General features: G+C 38.2%; 1 protein-coding gene across 1 annotated transcript in view; it reads left to right on the top strand.

The window, feature by feature from the left end:
* Positions 1 to 21,647, top strand: part of hs6st3b (heparan sulfate 6-O-sulfotransferase 3b) — a 65,965-nt gene extending 44,318 nt beyond the window's left edge. The window contains exon 2 of the mRNA XM_053626528.1: positions 19,856 to 21,647. Coding sequence (XP_053482503.1) covers positions 19,856 to 20,546 — 691 coding nt within the window. The 3' untranslated portion in view covers positions 20,547 to 21,647. The remainder of the gene's footprint in view (positions 1 to 19,855) is intronic.
* Positions 21,648 to 22,135: the final 488 nt, after the last annotated feature.

The following is a 22,135-nucleotide window of genomic DNA, read 5'->3' as shown; positions in this document are numbered from 1 at the left end:
TCAAATGATAGGCTGGAGTCAATAATCACTCCAAGGTCTTTAACTGCTGCACATGATGAAACAGAAAGACCATCCAGAGTAACCATGTGATCAGAAAGATTACTTCTAGCTACACGTGGGCCTAATAAAAGTATTTCTGTTTTATCAGAATTAAGTAGAAGGAAGTTAGTTAACATCCAATGTCTAATGTCCTTTACACAATCCTCAGCTTTACTAAGCTTCTGTCTGTCCTCTGGCTTCGCTGAAACATACAACTGTGTATCATCAGCATAACAGTGGAAGCTAATTCCATGTTTACGAATAATTTGACCTAGGGGTAGCATATATAAAGTAAAGAGCAGTGGGCCTAAAACAGAACCCTGTGGAACTCCAAAAGTAACCTCAGTACGCATGGAGAATTCACCATTTACATCTACGAACTGATAACGATCGGTCAGATAAGACCTGAGCCAGGAGAGGACTGTTCCCTTAATACCAACAACATTTTCTAATCTATCAAGGAGAATAGTGTGATCTATAGTATCAAAAGCTGCACTAAGGTCGAGTAACACAAGCAGAGAGACACAACCCTGATCGTAGGGTTATAGACCATCAATTTACTAACCCAGCTGATATTAATTTGCACAGATAGGAGGTATAATTACTTATGGATTTCAGTTGGTTCCATGCCTTACCTTGCCTTAGAGAACTGCTTTTTCTTAGTGTGTTTTCTTAGCGTGTCTTATACTTTTTTTTCCTGTGTTATTCCACTTTATTACACACAAGTTTATTTATGGATGTTAATGTTGTGAATTCTTTATATTTCCAGATTTCTTGAGTTAATACTGATATCTGGTGAAACTTTTTTGTGAATAGCCTCATTGGAAATATATTTACTGAAAAAAATGTTGACGCATTCAATACTTATTTCCCCCACTTTATGTTGTTCTTCTTTGGGCCAGTAGTGTTCAGAGTTATTCTTGCAAACCTGTACTACAAACACTTTCTTTTGCTAACTTTTCTGTTGCTAACAAACACTTTCTACTGCTAACTGTTGCTAATATTAATGTTTCTGTTGGACTTATATATAACTTTGTTATATGGCATGACAGTGGCAGTGGTGGTTTGGCGGTTAAGGCTCATTATTACTGATCGGAAGGTCCGGGGTTCAAGCCCCAGCATTGCGAAGCTGGCACTGTTGGGTCCTCTCTGCTCCAGGGATGCTGTATCATGGCTGACCCTGTGCTCTGACCCTAACATGCTGGGGTATGCAAAGGAAAATAATTTCACTATGTATATGTGACCCATAAAGACTCATTATTATAATATTTGCCATCTTAGGTTATGGTGAGGCAGCAAGGACTTCCCCCATATTCCTTTCCTGAAACACGAGACTACACTTCTTTATGCTTTGGGGAAGTCATGACAAATGATTCTATATAAACCATGTCTCTTTGGTTACCTCTGAAGTTCTCTCTATTTTTTATATAGACAATGATAGTATCTTGACCCGTCCATCAGTTTTTGTTAGATTTTGTGTTTGGTCTGATTGGACAGTTGGTTGAATGCCCAGACTTACATATGAAACCTTTGGCTATAGTTCAAAGCATCTGGATGGAAAGCTATTGGGATATTTTGAAGTTACACATAATAACCACAAACCAATTAATAGTTTAGAAGCACCACAGTGGTACCAATTAATGTTAGGACATACTTGTCAGTAATCAGATGAATTAATTCCATTTAATTTAAACATGACTGTAGACCTGCTGACGCCCTTTATACTGAATAGCATACTGCCTGTAAGGCATACAGAGCAGAATCTTAATCTTGCTATACTAATTGCTCACTTCAGAAACAGTCATACACTTCAAAGCTCTGCCCTCCCGAGAGTCAGCCATTGCAATTACAATTTATTTATTCAAGTACATGAAACAACTATGTTCAAAACACCACTGTCTTATGTTATTTATGAACCTTCTAAAGATTGATGACAACCCCCATTGTTTTTTTATACTATTGCTGTGAGGCCATACTGTGACGAAGCTGTGTGTATTGCTTTATTATTCTGAGTTGTAAGTCTTCAATGTATTTAATTAGTTCATTCCCCACATGCTTTGGAAATACACAATTAAATGTTTACAGACCTTCCTACCCTGCACACTAGATGTTGTATGTCTCAAAGGATTGCATCAAATCTGCCTCAAGTATGCCTGGCATCAAGCTCTCTGCTAAATGTTAGATATGTGTAATGTGACCAGACTGGAGTCAGTAAAAATTACCTTGACTGACCTTGGTTACTGCAGCTGTACGTCTGGCTGAGAACGAGGTCTTGACAGGGTGATAACCTCCATCCATTTGTCTTTCAAACACTTCCACTGTGGATATTTTGGTTCACAACAGTCATCAAATGGCTTTTTAATTAAATTTCAGATCAAACAGTGAAGACATATGTGGCAAAAATATACTTTAAACATTCGTATCTTTTACATATGTTATCAACATACACTCACCAGTCACTTTATTAGGAACACCTGTACACAGCAGCTCAGGAACCTCATATTATATCAAATCACTTCTTTTCTTTACTTTTTCCAAAAAAAAAATCAAAATCCCACTTTAGCTTATATCTATATCTCTTCTTCTTCTGACCTCGATCACATTTTCAGACATTACTCCAAAACTTGAGCCCTCTTCTACTATGCTAACTAAAGACTTCTTTCCTGTACAGTGTACTAGTCCCAGATAGTGGACCAACACTGACTACGTTTACATGGACAGCAAAAATCTAATTATTGACCTTATTCTGAATAAGACAATATTGTGATTTAAGGTGTTTACATGTCTATAGTGCATGTCTATACTGCAGCTAAAACAGGAATTTCGAGTATGACTTTAGTCGGATTAAGGTAATCAATAATCGCTGTTTACATAGTAATTTCTTAATCAGAGTATTGTCTTAATCGGGTTAATATCGGATTATTGTTGTCCATTTAAATGTACTGACTGAATCAGTGTTACTGCATCAACCAAACTATTATTGAATCAGTGTTGAAATTTGAAATTTAACAAACCTTTTTTTGTTTTTTGCAAACCTTTTGCATATTTTGCAAACGTGATGAAAAATAGATCAAGATGGACAAAACAAATCAATATTTGTTCGACTAGAGGGAATGCTGACAAAATTTAATGGAAATACACCCAATTGATTGATTCATTGTGTTGAATTGGGGGACAGATGGATTGACATCTAAGCCCCACCAGTGGGGAAATGAAGCTGACCAAAAATCAACAATGATTCACTGTTTGTCTTTTCAACACTGAAAAGCAATGAGTTATCAACATTTGATTCAAAATTATTTAGCATTGAATATTCAACCTCAGCCAAAATGATGATCCTGATTTCAACATTGAATCAATGTCACCTTGCTATCTGGGGTCTTACTGTTCTTTTTAATGAGTCTTTTCAGTTGGCCATGACTATAAATATGCTAAGCAAACATCTGGCTTAAACCTTTAAGATGTTTTTCTTCTCCAAAAACATATAGCACATCTGTCATATCTCATCCTCTCTACAATAACCATTATTTTCATAAAGTGACTTATTTCTGACCAATGCATAGCACAGAGACTGCCCTGGTTAAAATAATGAATCGTTTACTTGTTTTAGCTGACGATCAACAGAGCTCAGTGAAGCTCTCAATATTTGCACTTTTATTATAAGTGTGCCACAATTCCTTTACAGGGGCTCAGTGAACTGGTCATTATTGACACCTTCACTGCACCAGTAGCTTACACTTTGTGGTCAGTAGGCTAGTGTCAAGCTGAAGTATTCTCAGCCATGAACTCCTGTTTGTTTTCACTAAGCACCACTGTGATCCTGATTCTTAACAATGAAACATATAGTTAGTGATCAACTATTCGTTCATTTTCAGTAACCACTTTGTGTCTTGATTTTGTGTGTGTGTGTGTGTGTTTAGAAATATAGTCATAAGTTTCCTCAAAATTTTATGACTGTATTTCTGAAATCATATATTATTTATTAGTACTTGTAAATCAATCAAGCACATGGGAATACTCACTAGGTCTGAAGGAAGCAACCCTGGCTTTCCTCCACTTATTAAAATCAATTACATACATTACCTTAAAATCTTTGGAACCAGTTCATATGAGAATTACCTCAGTAGTATTATTTATCATCATACCTCACTGGCTTTGATTGTGTGTCAGACACTTTATCACAGTGGACATCAGAGATAACATAGACATAACAAGGGTCTCACCACTGAGTCCAATAGCATAGCTGTTACAGAAACACAAAGAATCTCTGCTGCCATCAAAGAACAAAAGCATTTTATTGACTAGTAAATATTGTTCACTGCATGTGTTTCCATATCAGAGGAACAGGCCCTTATGTATTATTAACACACTTACCACATAAGTGGTAAAAGTGTCCCTGTGGTTTTATACTGCATGGAAAGTGTATTGAAATGGAAAAAAAAAAAAAATTAGGAACTGACTGTCTGGTTGTAGACAATACAAAAAGCAGCATGATTGTGGGTTTGGTCTTTTTTATTATCTACAGTAATTAAGATTTTGATCATTTTTATCTTTTCCACATTTGGTAGTATTACAGCCTGGAATTGAAACAAACTTATTTGGGATTTTTATCAGTTTATTCAGCCAATATGTCTAACAGTTGGAAATTATTTCTTTTATTACATAAATCTTTGGGGTATGTCTCTATGCACATCTGTATCCTGATATTTTTGCCAATTCTTTGTTTCAAGCTCAAGCACTTTCAGATTGTATGAAGATAGGAGAGTCTGCCACAGATCATCAATAGGATTCAGATCTGGGCTTTGACCTGGCCATTTGAAAACAGGTCCTTGGGTTTGAACCACTCCAATGTAGCTTTTGCAGTACGATGCTTTTAGGGTTGTTGTCTTGTTGGAAGGTGAACGTCCGCCCCAGTCTCAAATCTCTTCTGGACTGGAACAGATTTTCTTCTAGGATTGCCCTGTGTTTGGTTCCACCCATCTTACCCTCAACCTTGACCAATTCCCAGTCCCTACATGACGCTTCCACCACCATGCTTCACTGTGGGTATGGTGTTCTCAGGGTGATGAACAGTGCTGGGTTTCTGGTGAATGCGGTGCTGTGTGTTAAGGCCAATACAATCTCATCTCATCAGACCAGAGAATGTTTCTTCCACATTTGCTGAGTCTCCAACATTGGATTTCTTTTTTTTTTCAATAATGGATTTCTTCGGATAACTCTTCCATAAAGCCCAACTTTGTGGAGTGTGTGTGTGTGTGCTAGGCTGATCCTGAGAATGTCCTTCTCCCATGTGAGGTGCAGATCTCTCCAACTCCTTCAGAGTTATCGTTGGCATCTTGGTTACTTCTCTGACTAATGTCATCCTTAATCTGTCTCTGATTTTTACTGGATGGCCACCTCTGGTTGTGGTAGTTCAATATTCTTTCAATTTATTTTTTTAAGTAAAGGACTTAATGGTGTTCTCTGGACTGTTCAAAGTTTGGGATATTTTTTAAAATAACCTGATTTATACAGTTCCAGAACTTTTCCTGGATTTATTTTGATAGCTCCTTGGCCTTCAAGTGGCTGTTTCTTTAGGTTTATTGTATATGAACAAAACAGGTGGTCCAGGTGAAACATGGACAGCGGCACAGCCTTAGTATTTGGGAATGTCATGGTGTAAAAGTTGATGGTACAATTAAAGTGTGAGGAATAATCACAGTTAATAAGTGTTACATTTCTTTTTTCCATGTAATTTATTGATAATGCATTAGTTTTTGAGGTTTATAAATGACAACCCACAAAATTAACTCTACTGAAAATGAAACAGAACTGATCTGCTATGCACTATTGCAACCATTGGGAGCTTCAAGCAAATTTGAATTATGTGTATTTGAATAAGCTTTGGATACCACTTTTTTCTAATTGTGTTTGCAACTTGAATATCCGTCATCTTGAACTATATGCTGATCACTCAAAATACATGTCCAAAATGTCCCCTTGCCACCAACTTATGGCATTCAAAGCTAAAGTTCATTATTGACATATCTGCTCTCACGATAACAAACTGTGCTAGCAGCACACCTCACACTCACATGACATACGATTACGGTTAATAGTTTACAGATTAATCAGAACGTTACGAAGGTTCATTTACCAATGGCGTTGATGTTTCTGTTAGTGGTGACTGTGTGTGTCCAGCCCATCACCATTCTCTGCAGCTCATCAGGTCCTCAAGGCTACAAAAACACAGACCAAACACGCATCTGAGATTAGCCACTGGTTCTATAGGCACAGTCTCTCAGTCTCTCTCTCTCTCTCTCTCTCTCTCTCACTCTCTCTCTCTCTCTCTCTCTCTCACACACACACAAAACACATGTCAGTTTTACACCAGCTCTGCTCTCACAGCCCAGACTGATGGCTTGACAAGAGCACAGCTCCCAAGCAGGCATCTGTAATAGGCAGTATGAGAGCTGACCGCTGTCTCTCACACAGACAGGCTACCTGTTTAAGGCCTTATAAAGAAAATGCAAATACTGTGTTTTAGATGCCAGGCAAGGTTGGAAGGAGAGCCCACTCAGACCAAGGCCTCCCAGCACTGGGCGATGCGCCAGTGTAATTTCCTCTTACCGAATGATGTGCCAGCCTCAATGATCTCAAACGACCAGAGGAGTAATTGCGTTAAAGTTATGCATTAAAGAATTTAATAGGGATGAAGCGGCCATGTATGGCCTGTTTTGTTCCATAGACTGCTAAAGAAGAAGAGACTGTATACAGTATATGTATCTCTCTAATATGTTTCATCTAATCAAAGAAATGAGTAAAAATGCAGTGATAAAACATTTAGGAACATTTTTGGTTAAAAGACATTATAAAGTATTCTAAGTAGTCTTCTGGGAGATTACATAGTAACATTTATTCCCCAAAAAGCTATATTTATGGTAGACTGATGTACAGTATGTGGACATTCTATTGACACACTAACAAATTTATCTAACTTTCTCTAATTTTTCATTTCCAATCAACGGTGTTAATTTAATACATACAGTGATAAACATAAACTTTCACTTGTTGATGAGAGGTCATTGGAGAATGGTCAGACAGGTTCGAGCTGGCAGGAATGCTACAGAAACTCAGATCACCAAAACTGGCTGGTTGAAGACCGGAAAGACTTGGTCTGCTGAATTTTGATTTCTGCCGAGGCACACAGATAGAAGGGTCAGAATTTGGTACCAACAGCATGAATCCATGGACCCAACCTGCCTTGTGTCAACAGTCCAGGCTGGTGGAGGTGGTGTAATGCTTTGGGGAATGTTTTTGTGGCACACTTTGGGTCTGCTAATACCCAAATCAATCAGTCAATCATATCTATAATCTATCTATATGCTAATACCCAAATCTATAAACAATCATAGCTTGAATGCTTGAAAGCTTGAATCGTACAATAGAACACCTTTGGGATGTGGTAGAGCGGGAGAATCACAGCATGAAAGTGCACCTGAAATATCTGCAGGATTTGTATGATGCAATCATGTCAACATGGATCAGAATCTCAAAGGAATGTTTCCAACATCTTGTGGAACGAAAGAACTCTCAGGCTGTTTTGCGAGCAAAGGGAGGCCCTACCCAGTATTAGTATAGTGTTCCTAATAAAATGCTCAGTGAGTGTAAATAGTCGAATATAGTATTGAACTGATGCATAGACTCCGCATAGTCTGGGAGCTGGGGCTTTATGTACATGACCATGGAGCACATTCTACCCAATGCACCTTTAATATTAGACCAAATTAGACCAAAGAGCACCTTATTGTTGTGACTATATTTATGATACAATCTGGTTTATTAATTGTTAAATGTAGAAAACACAGCCACAAGAATCAAACATTCACTTGACTCACATGACAAAAAAATGTCATGATCATATAGTGCATTGTAATGTTTCACCCCAGTTATGTTTCTGGCTCAATTTCTACTTGAGCAGACCTTATTCTGTTTATATTAAGATATATCTTGTGTCTATCCAAATGAGCTTATGATCTTCAGGGTATTTGTTTTCTTTGGTATTTGTTTTCAGGTTAATTCTGGAAAGAGCTCTTCTTACACAAGTACTACATTATTGGACACTGGACTTTGCTGAAAGGGGCAAAGTGCTTCAGTTGGAGGACAGCCGATTCACTTTGTCATCAGAATGAGCCTTTTTTAGCATGGTCTCACACCAGCTCCCTGACAACACAAAGATGGTCTCATCATATGTTGTCTCTTCCCAGGTGACACAATGTCCTCATTCCGTCACCATCAACGGCAGAGACCAAGATGCAGAAAGGCTGTCCATTATGGTCTGTCAGAGGCACCATTAGGAGATGAGATCTGTTACAAATAATGCATGTTTTCTAGGCACGCCTGCTCTATCTTGTCAAGAAGATGAGGCAGAGAGATGCTCCATGAAGATCCACTCTGCCTCACTGTGTATTTCTCCTGGTCCTCTAGTGCTGATGTGGTTGGTGCAGTATTTAAGCCCATGAAAATAGTGTCCATTAGAAGTAATCGAAGTATGCTTTGATGTTGTATTGCCTAACAAGTAGACCTGCTATCAACAAGTCTAGTCCTTGTCACTAATTTGCATGCTGCAAATACCCTGCCTATCAAAGGAGAACTTTTTCAGACATTTGACCTTGCGTTTTCAGACATTTGACCCTGTTTGGATCAAATCCAAAACTGGTTACAGTGATAATTTCATATAAATCCTACTATATTCAACCACTTGTTCTTGAGATATCATGCCGATGACAATCTTAGATAGTCAGACAGCCAAATCATAGCCGTGCTGATATTCAGTACTATGAAGTACTTTATAGTAATAATAATAATAATAATAATAATTTTATTATTATTATTAGTAGTAGTAGTAGTAGTAGTAGTAGTGAATTTCAACTAAATTTCAGGTAGAATAGTTCTTAAAAAGGTTAATACAGTAGAACTGTATCGGCAACTCGTGTCAAGACTGTAAACTGGTTATGATGAGAGTTTGAGCTAAAAAGCCAAATTGCTTGTTTAATATTATGGAAGCATATAATTCACTTTGAGGTTTTGTGATATGACGTGGCATTTACAGTGCTGTGCAAAAAGTATTTGCCCCATCCTGATTACTTCTGTTTTTGTTTATATCTCATACTAAATAGTTTGAGAACCTCAAGTGAAATGCAACATAAAACAAAGGCAACTTGAGTAAACACACAATAGTTTTAATTTTTTTATTGAAAAAAAAAAGTGATCCAACACCTATCACCCATGTGAAAAACTATTTGCCCCCTTAAACTTAAAATCTGGTTGTGCCACCTTTAGCAGCAATAACTGCAACAAACACTTCCGATAACCGGAGATCAGACTTTCACGGCACTGTGGTAGAAATTCGGCCCACTCTTCTTTGCAGAACTGCTTTAGTTCAGCCACACTGGAGGGTTTTCGAGTATGAACTGCCTGTTTAAGGTCCTTCCACAACATCTCAATTGATTCAAGTCAGGACTTTGACTAGGCCACTCCAAAACTTTAATTTAGCTTTTTTTGAGCCATTCAGAGGTGGACTTACTTCTATGCTTTGGATCATCTTGCTGCAATCCAGTTGCGCTTGAGTTTCAGCTTATGGACTCGAGTTTCAGCTTATGGACTGAAGACTGGACATTCTCCTTTAGCATTTTTTGGTAGAGAGCAGAATTGATGTTTCCTTCAATTACTGCAAGTTGCCCAGGCCCTGAAGCAGCTAAGCATACCATCACACTACCACCACCATGTTTGGCTATAGGTGTGATGTTCTTTTTGTGGAATTCTGTGTTTGGTTTACGCCAGATGTAACAGGACCCCTGTCTTCCAAACAGTTCGACTTTTGACTCATCAATCCACAGAACATTCTCCCAAAAGGTTTGAGGATCATCGAGGTGTGTTTTGGCAAAATTCAGACAAGCCTTAATGTTCTTCTGGGTTAGCAGTGGTTTTCACCTCGCATTCTTGCATGGATGCCATTTTTGCCCAGTGTGTTTCTGATATTGGAGTCATGAACAGTGACCTTTATTGATGCAAGAGAGGCCTGTAGTTCCTTTGATGTCGTCCTTGGGTCTTTTGTGACTTCCTGGATGAGTAGTTGCTGTGCTCTTGGAAGAAATTCGGAAGGTCGGCCACTTCTGGGAAAGTTCACTACTGTGCCGAATTGTTTCCATTTGGAGATAATGGCTCTCACTGTGGTCCTTCGGCATCCCAGAGCCTTTGAAATAGCTTTGTAAATCTTCCTAGACTGATGTATTTCAATCACCTTCTTCCTCGTGATTTCTGGAATTTTTTTCAACTTTGGCATAGTGTGTTACTGTGTAAGACCTTTTAACCAACTTCATGCTGTTGGAAAAATTCTATTTAAGTGTAGATTTGATTGAACAGGGTTTGCAGTAATCAGGTCTGGTTGCGTCTATTCCAGCTGAACCCCATTATGAATGCAATTTCATAGATTTGGGAATTAGCAACTACAGGGTCAAATACATTTTCACACAGGCCCAGTTGGTACCGGATAACTTTTTTGCTTCAATAAATAACATTATCATTTAAAAACTGTATTTTGTGTTTACTCAGGTTGCCTTTGTTTTATCTTAGATATTGTTTTAATTTCTGAAATAATTATTATGACACACACACAAAAAGAAATCAGGTTGGGGCAAATACTTTTTCACAGCATTGTAAATCATTAATATTACATGTAATTAAATATTAACTCTGAAGATGACTGTGCATTCTTACCCTATAATTAAAAAGGTCAGTGGAACTTGGTCTATCATTAACAATCAGTTTATTTTTCATAAGTAATGAGTAGCATTTACCAGATGGCTAATGAAACCATTTTGATATTCAATCTTAACTGGCACTAATTCTGGGAGGGAAATAATGCTTTACTGCTGTAATGATCTTGAAACCTAATAGCAAACCTCACATAATTCAGTTTTGGTCGTTAAAAGTCAATAAGCTTGGAGACATTTATGTATATTTAATGAATGAGCTCTGCTGCCTTTTATACAAGGGATTTGGTACTGTAAAATTGTGAAATTTCCCGTTTGACTAAGGGAAATAACAACTCAAGATTTAAGAGTGAAAGTTGTTCATGTGTCCTAAAGAGTAGGGATCTATATACTATTATTAAGCAAGTAATAATATATTAAATTATATGTATATTAGTTAATGAAATAATTAGTCCATTTTTAACCACTGTATATTTTGCTGTCTAGGATTCATACTGGTCAAATAACCCTTGTGGTCTCAGGAAACAAAGCACACACACAGAGTGAGTGAGTCTCACTGATCTAAAGGCCAATTCACACTTAGTGTTTCTGAAGCTTTTTTACTCACACATCTCGCTAAACACATATGCTACCATTTTAACCAACATTACAATACATACCAGTTTTGTCAGATGTGTGACTCGTGCATATAAAGACATGGTCCATTTGTCCTGTTACATGTATTTGCATGTGTGTGTAAATGAAGTGTAGACTCTTTACATCTTGTACCAAAAGTCTCCATACATAGGGCACTATGTACGCCAGCACAACATCGATTGTGCCTTCATCAGTGGATGTTCGTGGACTTCCACATCTCTGTTGGTCTGCAACACTTCCAGTCTTTTTGAATTTGTTAATAAGTTTGGCAACAGTGTCATGTGTGTGTGTGTGTTTCTTTTGCCAAAAGGATTCTTAAAGGATATCTGAAAAAAAAAAAAAAATATATATATATATATATATATATATATATATATATATATATATATATATATATATATATATATAAACTAATTTTGGAAGACATTTTGTTAAAAATGTTAACTTCCCCTATCTATGGAGTCTTTTGCGACACACTGCAGAAATCCATGCTAATCATACACTACGCTAGCTAAACATACATACATATACGCTAGCTAAAAAAATGTAATGATTGTTGTGTACTGTATTGTTACTCATTACACCAACATAGGGAACAAGGAGAAACACAAATATGCTGTTGCACCACTGGCACATTTTTAAGTGTCTACAGCGTGAAAACAGTGTGTTTTGGACAGAAGGTTACTTTTGCTGTGCAGACGTATCACTATGTTATGTGTCATGTCCAGTGTGAATTCTAGGTCAGATGATATTTCTGAATTTCTGATTCTGGAGGTGCTGACTGCCTTGCCATGTGTTGATAAGGACTGGTGAAATACTCTTCCACCCTGATTTTATAATGAATACGTGCGATATAAATAGTTGTTAAAATGAACACTGTAAAATTCTGATTAAATTCATAGAGGGAGAATTTTTTTTTATCACTTACCTTTGCTGCCAAAAATAGATTTATTATCCAGCTGAGGGTAATTTTAGGTTGTTATTGTTAAAAAACACTTTCAATACACAATTGTATTGAACACTGAACATAAGTGATCATTGTGCATAAGTTCATATTAGTTCTGATCTTTATTTAGCATTGAAGTGTCAAATGAATACAAATGCACCAAGATGACAGAGAGATGGAGGAGGGTAGCAAATGAGTTAAGCTTTTAATGTTTCAAGGGGAAAACTGGGTACTGTCTGTCTGGAGTTACTGTGCATGTTCTTCCTGTGTATGTGCAGGTTTCCATTGGGTTCACTAGTTTCCTCCCACCTCTCAAAAACATATCATTAAGCGAACTATCCTAAATTGCCTCTAGGTATGAATGTGTGTGTAAATGAACCCTAGGTATGAATGTGTGTGTAAATGAACCCTAGGTATGAATGTGTGTGTGTAAATGAACTCTAGGTATGAATTTGTGTGTTGCCATGAGATGGACTGAGATCCCATCCAGGGTGTATTCCTGCCTCACACCCAGTGTTCCCGGGATCTGGATCCACTGCAATCCAGACCAGGATAAAGAGGGACCAGGATTACTGAAGATGAATGAATGAAAGTGTGGAACTGAATGATTGTGGAATAATGATAAAGTGCCCTTGTCATCTTCTTAGACAGAACATTGTTCTCTGGTCAGACCATATTTGTAGATCTCGATTAGAGAATGATTTCCTGGTGAGTTTCTTCAGTCCACATACTGGTAGGTCTGTGAAAATATCCAGTCTTGCTCTAGTTACTCTGGTTGGCCCTCAGGTAGTTGCAGGATATTTATAACCTTGCAATGTAATGCACTATAATGTGTACTGTATTCTATATATGTGGTACTAACTGTACTTTACAAACTGAACATGAATATGTAAGAAATTGTGACTACAAAACATGTTTGTCAGTTGAAGATTCGGCAAGGTGCACGTGTCTGTCCGTCTGACTGTCTGTCTGTCTGTCTGTGGTTAGAGTTGCATGTTTTCATAGTAGCCTGAGTGTTTTTTATTTTATTTATTAAAAAAAGAAATAAAAACTGCAGTTTTTATGCATTAATAATTATATCAATGGAATGTCTTCACAAAGCTAGTAAGACACTCGTGTGTATGAGTGTAGCTTGAGTAACCTTTGAGCAAATGAAGCAGCAGTTTAAGCAAATATAGTATGTTGCAGAACTATCTTTGAGCTAAGAGCTGAAAGACTGACACACATAGCATTGCCTTGGGGACCAGGCAGGAGGTTCCACCACATATTCCCACTGCCACTGATGATAAAAGAGAACGAACAGTTGATCTGTAAATGCCTAGGAATGCAACTTGTATGAACATATTCTGATACAAAATAAATAATATACAGAACAAATTAAAATACAAAATAGTATACTGTCATTATGGTATTTCTGTACATTTTCACCCTGTGTCCACTGGGGTTTCCTCCGGTTCTCAGGTTTCCTCCCACCTCCCAAAGTAGTTGGATTTGCTACTGTATGCTAAATTGCTCCTAGGTGCGAGTCAGGGTGGGCATGGTGGACTGTGATGGACTCATGTCCAATTGAGGGAGTGTCCCTTCTGCTCTTATGGTAATGATTTCGCTTGTTTCCACATTAAACCACATGATACAGGAGCTCTGCATTTTAATATATTCAAGATGTTTCCTGTCAAGATCTGCTGTGGCTTTTAATGAACAAACCGGAACCTGCTGAGATCAGTGTGTTACATTAATTACTGGCACTTGATTTACTGCAGTTCTGCAATATGTGACTTAAGATCAAACATCAAAGCATGTCTTAATCATAAACATTCATAATCATGAACGTTGGAGCAAGGAGGCCCACACTTGAAATGACCAGTGCATACTAATGAGGATGGTACAGTGAGGATATGGATTTTATAATAGTTTACTTAAAATTAAATTTTATGATTAATAACCTATTTTCAATCTACAACCCCAATTCCAAAAAAGTCGGGACGCTGTGTAAAATGTAAATGAAAACAGATTGCAATGATTTGCAAATCTCATAAACCCATATGTTATTCATAATAGAACATAGAAAACAGATCAAATGTCTAAACTGAGGAAATGTACCATTTTGAGGAAAAAAATAAGGTAATTTTTAAGTTGATGGCTGCAACACGTCTCACAAGAGTTGGGATGGGGACAACAAAATGCTGGAAAAGTAAGTGTTACTAAAAAGAAACAGCTGGCAACTAATTAGGTTAATTGGCATCAGGCCAGTAACATGATTGGGAATAAAAAGAGTATCTTAGAGAGACATAGTCTCTCAGAAGTAAATATGGGATGGAATCTGGATGGAAGCATATGTTGCTCTAAAACCTGTATTTACCTTTCAGCATTGGTGGTGCTTTTCCAGATGTGCAATCTGCCCATTCCATTGGCACTAATGCAGCCCCATACTAGGGATGCACCACACGTTCGGCAACCGAAATCATTCGGCCAAAAATAGCAAAACAAAAAACTTTCAGTTAGTGAAAAGTGAAAAGGCAGAATAAATTTTACCGGATAATGACGTTTTTGATAATGCAATCGAATAACAACCAGCGCAGAGTGAGAGGTGCGCATGCTTTATAAATGCAGCAAACATTTCGGCAGTTTGGAAGCATATTAAAGTGTCCAAGAAAGATGCAAAAATGGGCATTTGCAGACACTGTTCTGTTGAATTGTCTAGAAAGGGTGCATCTGCAACAAAAAAAAAAGTTCCTCCTTCCAATCCCAGCGCACCCTGTCTATCTGTGGCTGACTTAAATAGGCTTATGTCTAGGACGATTTTTCATTTGTTGTGGGTTCATCCACTTTTTTTGCACTCTTTTAAATGCACTCTTAATGCAGTTTTTAGCGTTGTAGGCGTACAGAGTACGTTACATTCTTCAGCAGTCAGTGACTACGTTCACATGGACAGCAGTAATCTAATTATTGACCTTACTCTGAGTAAGATAATAATGTGATTAAGGTGTTTACATGAGTCGCTTTTAGAATACTCCTGCCATGTTCCCATTTTACATGTTTTAGAACATAATTTGATTAACGGCCCGCGTCATTACGTGACCGCGCCACGCCATCCGACGTCCCTCCAGAATTTCACGTATCAACACACAGTTCGTCTTCCTTATGGTACCGTATACGGTTTTGGGTGTTTTTATTTAATTTTTTTTTTTTTACGAACGCTTCAAGTGCAGTTAATTATTTGTCATGCTGTACGTGCAAATAGACAACTGCTTGAATCCGTGGTCTGCGTCCCAAACTGCTTACTTACCGTCTATATAGTAGCCGAGATACATGTATTTTTCCCCACTACAGGCCTATAGTAGGCAAGTATGCGGTTTGGGATGCAGCCGAACTCTCTTGTTCTCCGTAAAATGTAAAACTGCAGTGTGTGATCGTGTCCTGTCGCAAAATGCGGTGAAAATGCTCACACGTCGTTCATAATGTGATTAAGGTGTTTACATGTCTGTAATACACGTCCATAATGCAACTAAAACAGGAGTACTCCACCTGTCTTAATTCAATTATTGCTTACTTCGAGTATGACCTTAATTAGATTAAGGTAATTAAAAATGGCTGTTTACATGGTAGTTTCTTAATCAAAGTATGGTCTTAACCGGGTTAAGAGTGGATTATTGTTGTCCATGTAAACGCACTGACTTATAGGCCTAATATAGGCTATTCAAGAAGGGGGGCTCAAAGCTGGCCAAGTAAAAATATTTTTATTTTAATTTATGCAGTGTTGAAAAATCTGTCAAAATAAATGGAAAAAATGCAAAAAACCGTGTTCGGTATTCCGCCTTCGGCCAAGAATTTTCATTTCAGTGCATCCCTACCCCATACCATCAGAGATGCAGGTTTTTGAACTGAGCGCTGATAAAAAGCCGGATGGTCCCTCTCCTCTTTAGTCCTCTTTAGTTTAGAGGATGCGACGTCCATTGGTTTCCAAAAAGAATTTCAAATTTCGATTCGTCTGACCACAGAGCAGTTTTCCAAATAGCCTCAGTCCATTTTAAATGAGCTTTGGCCCAGAGAAGATGGCAGCGTTTCTGGATCATGTTCACATATGGCTTCTTCTTTGCATGATAGAGCTTTAACCAGCATTTGTGGATGGCATGGCAAACTGTGTTCACAGACAGTGAGTTCTGGAGGTGTTTCTGAGCCCATGCAGTGATTTCCATTATAGAATCCTGCCTGTTTTTAATGCAGTGCCGCCTGAGGGCCTGAAGATCACGGGCATGCAATATTGATTTTCACCCTTGTCCCTTGCGTGCAGAGATTTCTCCAGATTCTCGGAATCTTTTGATGATATTATGTACTGTAGATGATGAGATATTCATAGTCTTCACAATTTTATGTTGAGGAACATTATTTTTAAATTGTTCCACAAATTGTAGATGCAGTTTTTCCATCAAATTAAAAATTACCTTATTTTTTTCTTAAAATGGTACATTTACTCAGTTTAAACATATGTTTTGTAAGTTCTATTGTGAATAACATATGGGTTTATGAGATTTGCAAATCATTGCATTCTGATTTTATTTACATTTTACACGGCATCCCAACTTTTTGGAATTGGGGTTGTATTTATGAACCAAAAGGGTTAAACTTTAAAAGTGACTTTATCAGTCAATATCACAGTGTTATTCAAAATAAAGCCGGGTGCACACTGTGCGATTTTTAATAGTCCTTTGCGACTATTGCTTGTCAGACTGTACGAACACGATCCCCGCTGTAAGCCATGTCACACTGTAGGATCTCAGTTGTCATTAATTTTAGACTTTATGACAGTCAAGATGTGAAAAACGGATGCACGCAAGAAGACTCCTACAGAGTAGGAGAAGCCACACTACAGGACTGTGCCTCAAATCTTCTGACACTGCCAGAACTTAATCGGAGGAAAAATTTGATTGCAACGGCCATTAATTGACTGTATGTAAAACTAGCGCCCAAAGGCTACATATTTTGGCCTAGAATTATAGGAATCTTTTAGGATTAACAAAAGTAGTCTTTAGACGACCAAATCATGGCCAAAATCATACAGTATGAACTCGGCTTAAGACAAAAACAATTGAGAGAACATTCTTCCCATGATCTTCAAGAAGTTTGGGAGTGGTTATTTCCAGATGACTGGTGGAATATTCTGTACATATATTCTGTATATACTGGTGGAATATTCTCATTTCATATGAGCAAATGTGTTCAGGTAACACACACACACACACACACACACACAAAAGACATTTTACAGTATATAGCCTGTAATGAATGACGTGATGTTTCAAGCAGTGGATGTTAAATTGATTTGATTTGTAAATGATTTAATGTTATATTTCTAGGTACACAGTAGTTATAGTGGACTGGGACAGAAACAAATATATAATATATAATTCATCTGAAATATGTATAGTGGCTGTTGTGAAGGACATTTACTTATATATAACTTCATTCTACAATTAGGAACACAATTGTTATCTGTGAAAGGTTTTACTGTCAAAATATTGAACGCTCCTTCAATGCGAGATTTCTACTCATCTTTATCCCTTATACCGAAAGTATTATTCACAGACGAAACAGACAACAGGGCTGAAATGGTTTGAGGTTAATGCAGCATGACACTGATGGTGTTCAGCACTGGTGTCTTTTTTTCCCCTCACAGTTGGCTTGCTCCAACAATACTTGCTGCATGTGTTTTTTGTGCTGGAGACAGTCTAATGAGAGCGTGTCTACATTTCAGACACTCCAGGAGCAAGAGCTAGGATATAGCTGCCACAAGCACTATACTAATCACAGGCTAGTCCCTGACATCTCTGTCGTGTATGCATATTACTCTCACATCCTGCGTCCCTTCTGCTCACAATCATTGCCAAATTATGCCTTGTTGTGGTGAATATGGTCTTCAGTAAGTGGCAGTTATGAGTATTAATTAGGTCTCAAAAGGCCAATATGAATACAACGATACAGAGATACAAGCTGTGCCCAGCTTTTTGTTTCACGCAGGGGTTAAAATGGATGAGTCAATGTTTATGAATTGGGTTAATGTGAAACTGAATAAAAAAAGATCCTCTAACCTGTATTTCAGTTCAAACTGCTTGAGTAGGAGGACACTGTGCTTAGATGCTTATACCTGACAAGTGTTATTTTTCATTTTGGACAATTTGATTGCAGCTGTAGAATTGTCCCTTGCTTTTTGATTGACAAATTACTTGCCACTTGTAATTTCTTCTGTGCAGTTGTTCTGTTTATAAAGTATGCTTTTATGTTTTGTTTTGAAAGCATTTCAAAGTACATTTTTATTTGTTGCAGACTAAACGTTCATACTATGCTTCCTATGTATACTATGCCACCCCCCACCCCCCTTCGGTTTCTTACTTGACCTTGGAAAAGGGTAAAAAAATAAAATAAAATAATAATAATAATAAAAAAAGCAGCCAAAGAAGAGCCCTGGTTTGGGGCCAATCCCAGCTCACTCAAAGGGTGAAATCTGCTATTGGAAAGTGCAGTGAATATGTCATGTCCACCTTTCCCTGAGGGAGATGAAGATGAATAGAGGAAACTTTCTTCCAACCATCATCTCCTCTCTGGGGAAACATCAGAGTAGTGCTGCCTTCAGTCCGTATTCTTCCCAGCTCAGAGGATATCTATCCTCAGAGAATGAAATACTGCTTCTCAGGAGCTCATTGCAGAAAATAACTGCAGGTGCAGGTCTTTTGATGTGTCCCTGTAGGGGCTTTTGGGCTTCAGTTGGACCCTTTTCAGAGGTTTAGAGAAAGTTCCACTCAGCACTGAAGTGTGAAATAACCAGAACATGGGCAATTGTCATAAGGTTGCAGTAAAAACATAAAGTAGAACTTAATATACAGTATATTTTGTAATTTCCTTTCTACTGATATTTCTCTGTGATTTAATTGTTGTGCCTCATATCTATGTAATATATTCTCAGTTTAAACAATTATTTCATATTTAATACATAGTTTTCTATAATAAAAAACAAACAAACAAAGTTTAAAATCCAGGACTTGACAGCTTACAACATGTCATCAACTATCCCCTGTGTGCTCTGGAGGATTACAGCTTTAAAATGAAAGTCCTCATTTTTTCCCTGTGTTCAGTGGCCGTTCCAAAATGTAAAATAATTAAGCAGATAGTCTGTCCCTGGAGAAGCACTGATGTGTGTAAAATATGTTTCATGTAACAGCTGCTCTCCCAAAAGTGTCCTGTGAATTACGCTGTTTCTGGACTGAATTTTGTGGATATTTGATGCATGAACAATCTGATTACAGTTATTAAGCATTCAGCTTACTGTCAGGGAATGTTGAGGAAAATAAGATTTTTGTAAGCTTATGGCTATAAACCTGATTGGTGTTACTGTTGATTGAGTCAGGTTCATACTATATGCTTTTAAATGTTCAGCACTATGACAGCAGATGTCTGAAACTGACTACCATTGCTTTGCCCATTGCAGGAACTTCTATTACATCACCATGCTGCGGGACCCAGTGTCACGCTATCTGAGTGAGTGGAAGCATGTGCAGCGTGGTGCCACTTGGAAAACATCGCTCCACATGTGTGATGGCCGTGCACCCACCCAGGCCGAGCTACCTTCATGTTACAGCGGTGATGATTGGTCAGGTGTGACACTGGGAGAATTTATGGCATGTCCACACAACCTGGCTAACAACCGGCAGGTGCGCATGCTGGCCGACTTGAGCCTGGTCGGCTGCTACAACCTCTCATCCATGGGTGAGCGCGAGCGTGGTGCTATCTTGCTCTCCAGTGCCATGAGCAATCTGAAAAACATGGCTTTCTATGGCCTGACCGAGTTCCAGCGTAAAACACAATACCTGTTTGAGCGCACTTTTCGGCTGCACTTCATTGCAGCATTTATGCAGCTCAACAGTACACGCGCTGCTGGTGTGGAGTTGCGGGAAGACGTGCGCGACCGCATCGAACGTCTCAACTTCCTGGATGTGCAACTCTACAAGTTTGCCAAGGAGTTATTCCTGCAGCGTGTGCAGTTTGCACGCCAACAGGAGAGGCAGGAACGGCGCTGGCAGCATGAGCAGAAGGACCACCAGAGTAAAAGGCAGTCAGAAGAAATTCAGTCGCAGCCTGCCACCACAGAGGACTACGCCAGCCAGGTGGCACGCTGGTGATGTTCCTTACAAAAAGGCACACTCGCAGCACTGAGCCAAGTTGTAGATGGGGTGGCCATGTTTTTTTAGCTCTTATTCATTCTTCTGTCTCATTTTTTGTTTGAGATGCAGTTATACAGTGATGTGAAAAAGTATTTCTTCTGTTTTTGTGTATATCTCGTACTAAATTGTTTCAGAAATTAAAACAATATCTAAGATAAAACAAGGGCAAACCGAGTAAACATAAAATACAGTTTTTAAATGATAATTATTTATTGAAGCAAAAAGTTATCCAATACCAATTGGGCCTGTGTGAAAATGTATTTGCCCCCGTAGTTACTAATTCCCCAAAACTATGAAACTGCATTCATAATGGGATTCAGCTGGACTAGACACAACCAGGCCTGATTACTGTAAACCCTGTTCAATCAAATCATCACTTAAATAGAACTTTTTCAACAGCATGAAGTTGGTTAAAAGGTCTTACCCAGTAACACACTATGCCAAAGTTGAAAGAAATTCCAGAAATGATGAGGAAGAAGGTGATTGAAATACATCACTCTGGGAAGGGTTACAAAGCTATTTCACAGGCTCTGGGACTCCAACGAACCACAGTGGGAGCCATTATTTCTAAATGGAAAAACCCGGCACAGTAGTAAACTTTCCCAGAAGTGGCCGACCTTCCAAAATTCCTCCAAGAGCACAGCAACGTCTCATCCAGGAAGTCACAAAAGACCCAAGGACAACATAAAAGGACCTACAGGCCTCTCTTACATCAATAAAGGTCACTGTTCATGACTCCACTATCAGGCAGACACTGGGCAAAAATGGCATCCATGGAAGTGTGGCGAGGTGAAAACCACTGCTAACCCAGAAGAACATTAAAGCTCATCTGAATTTTGCCAAAACTCACCTTGATGATCCACAAACCTTTAGGGAGAATGTTAGCATAGGAGTAATCTTAGTTCTAGAAGTAAGTGAAAGAATGATCTCCAGTTATCGGAAGCGTTTGGTTGCAATTATTGCTGCTAAAGGTGGTACAAACAGATTTTAAGTTTAAGGGGGCAATTAGTTTATCACATTGGTGTTGGATAACTTTTTTTTGCTTCAATAGAAAAAAAAAACTATATTTCCTCAGGTTGCCTTTGTTTTAAAAATATTTAGTATGAAATATACACAAAAACAGGAGAAACCTAGATGGGGCAAATACTTTTTCACAGCAAGTCAGTACACTGGGAAATGTTTCCTTAGAGAGTCAAGTCTGAGAATCTGAAACATGCACACAATGAATATTTATAATGCAACCTCAGTAGATTGCAATGTGGGTAAAGAGCAATTCTACTCTTAAAATGTTCTTAAACACAGCCTAGCATCACAAATTAACAGACAAATCTGGCTAATGATAAATAAAAGCTATGGGGAACCAGTTGTTCTACATTTGGAAGTTTTTCAGTGGCATCAGCATTTTTATTTTCTGTTCCACTGAAGCACAGTGGAACACTGGCCGACTCTTTGGTGTTTCTGTTTAGGGCTTTATGGGAATGTCTCACTGAACATCAAGGGAGTCTATATTTTCATTCTCGATAAGTGATTAGTGATCTGACATGTTA

This window comes from Ictalurus furcatus, chromosome 6 (genome assembly GCF_023375685.1).
Source record: "Ictalurus furcatus strain D&B chromosome 6, Billie_1.0, whole genome shotgun sequence".
In the NCBI taxonomy this organism is placed as follows: Eukaryota; Metazoa; Chordata; class Actinopteri; order Siluriformes; family Ictaluridae; genus Ictalurus; species Ictalurus furcatus.
This window is presented reverse-complemented; position numbering and strand designations above follow the sequence as displayed.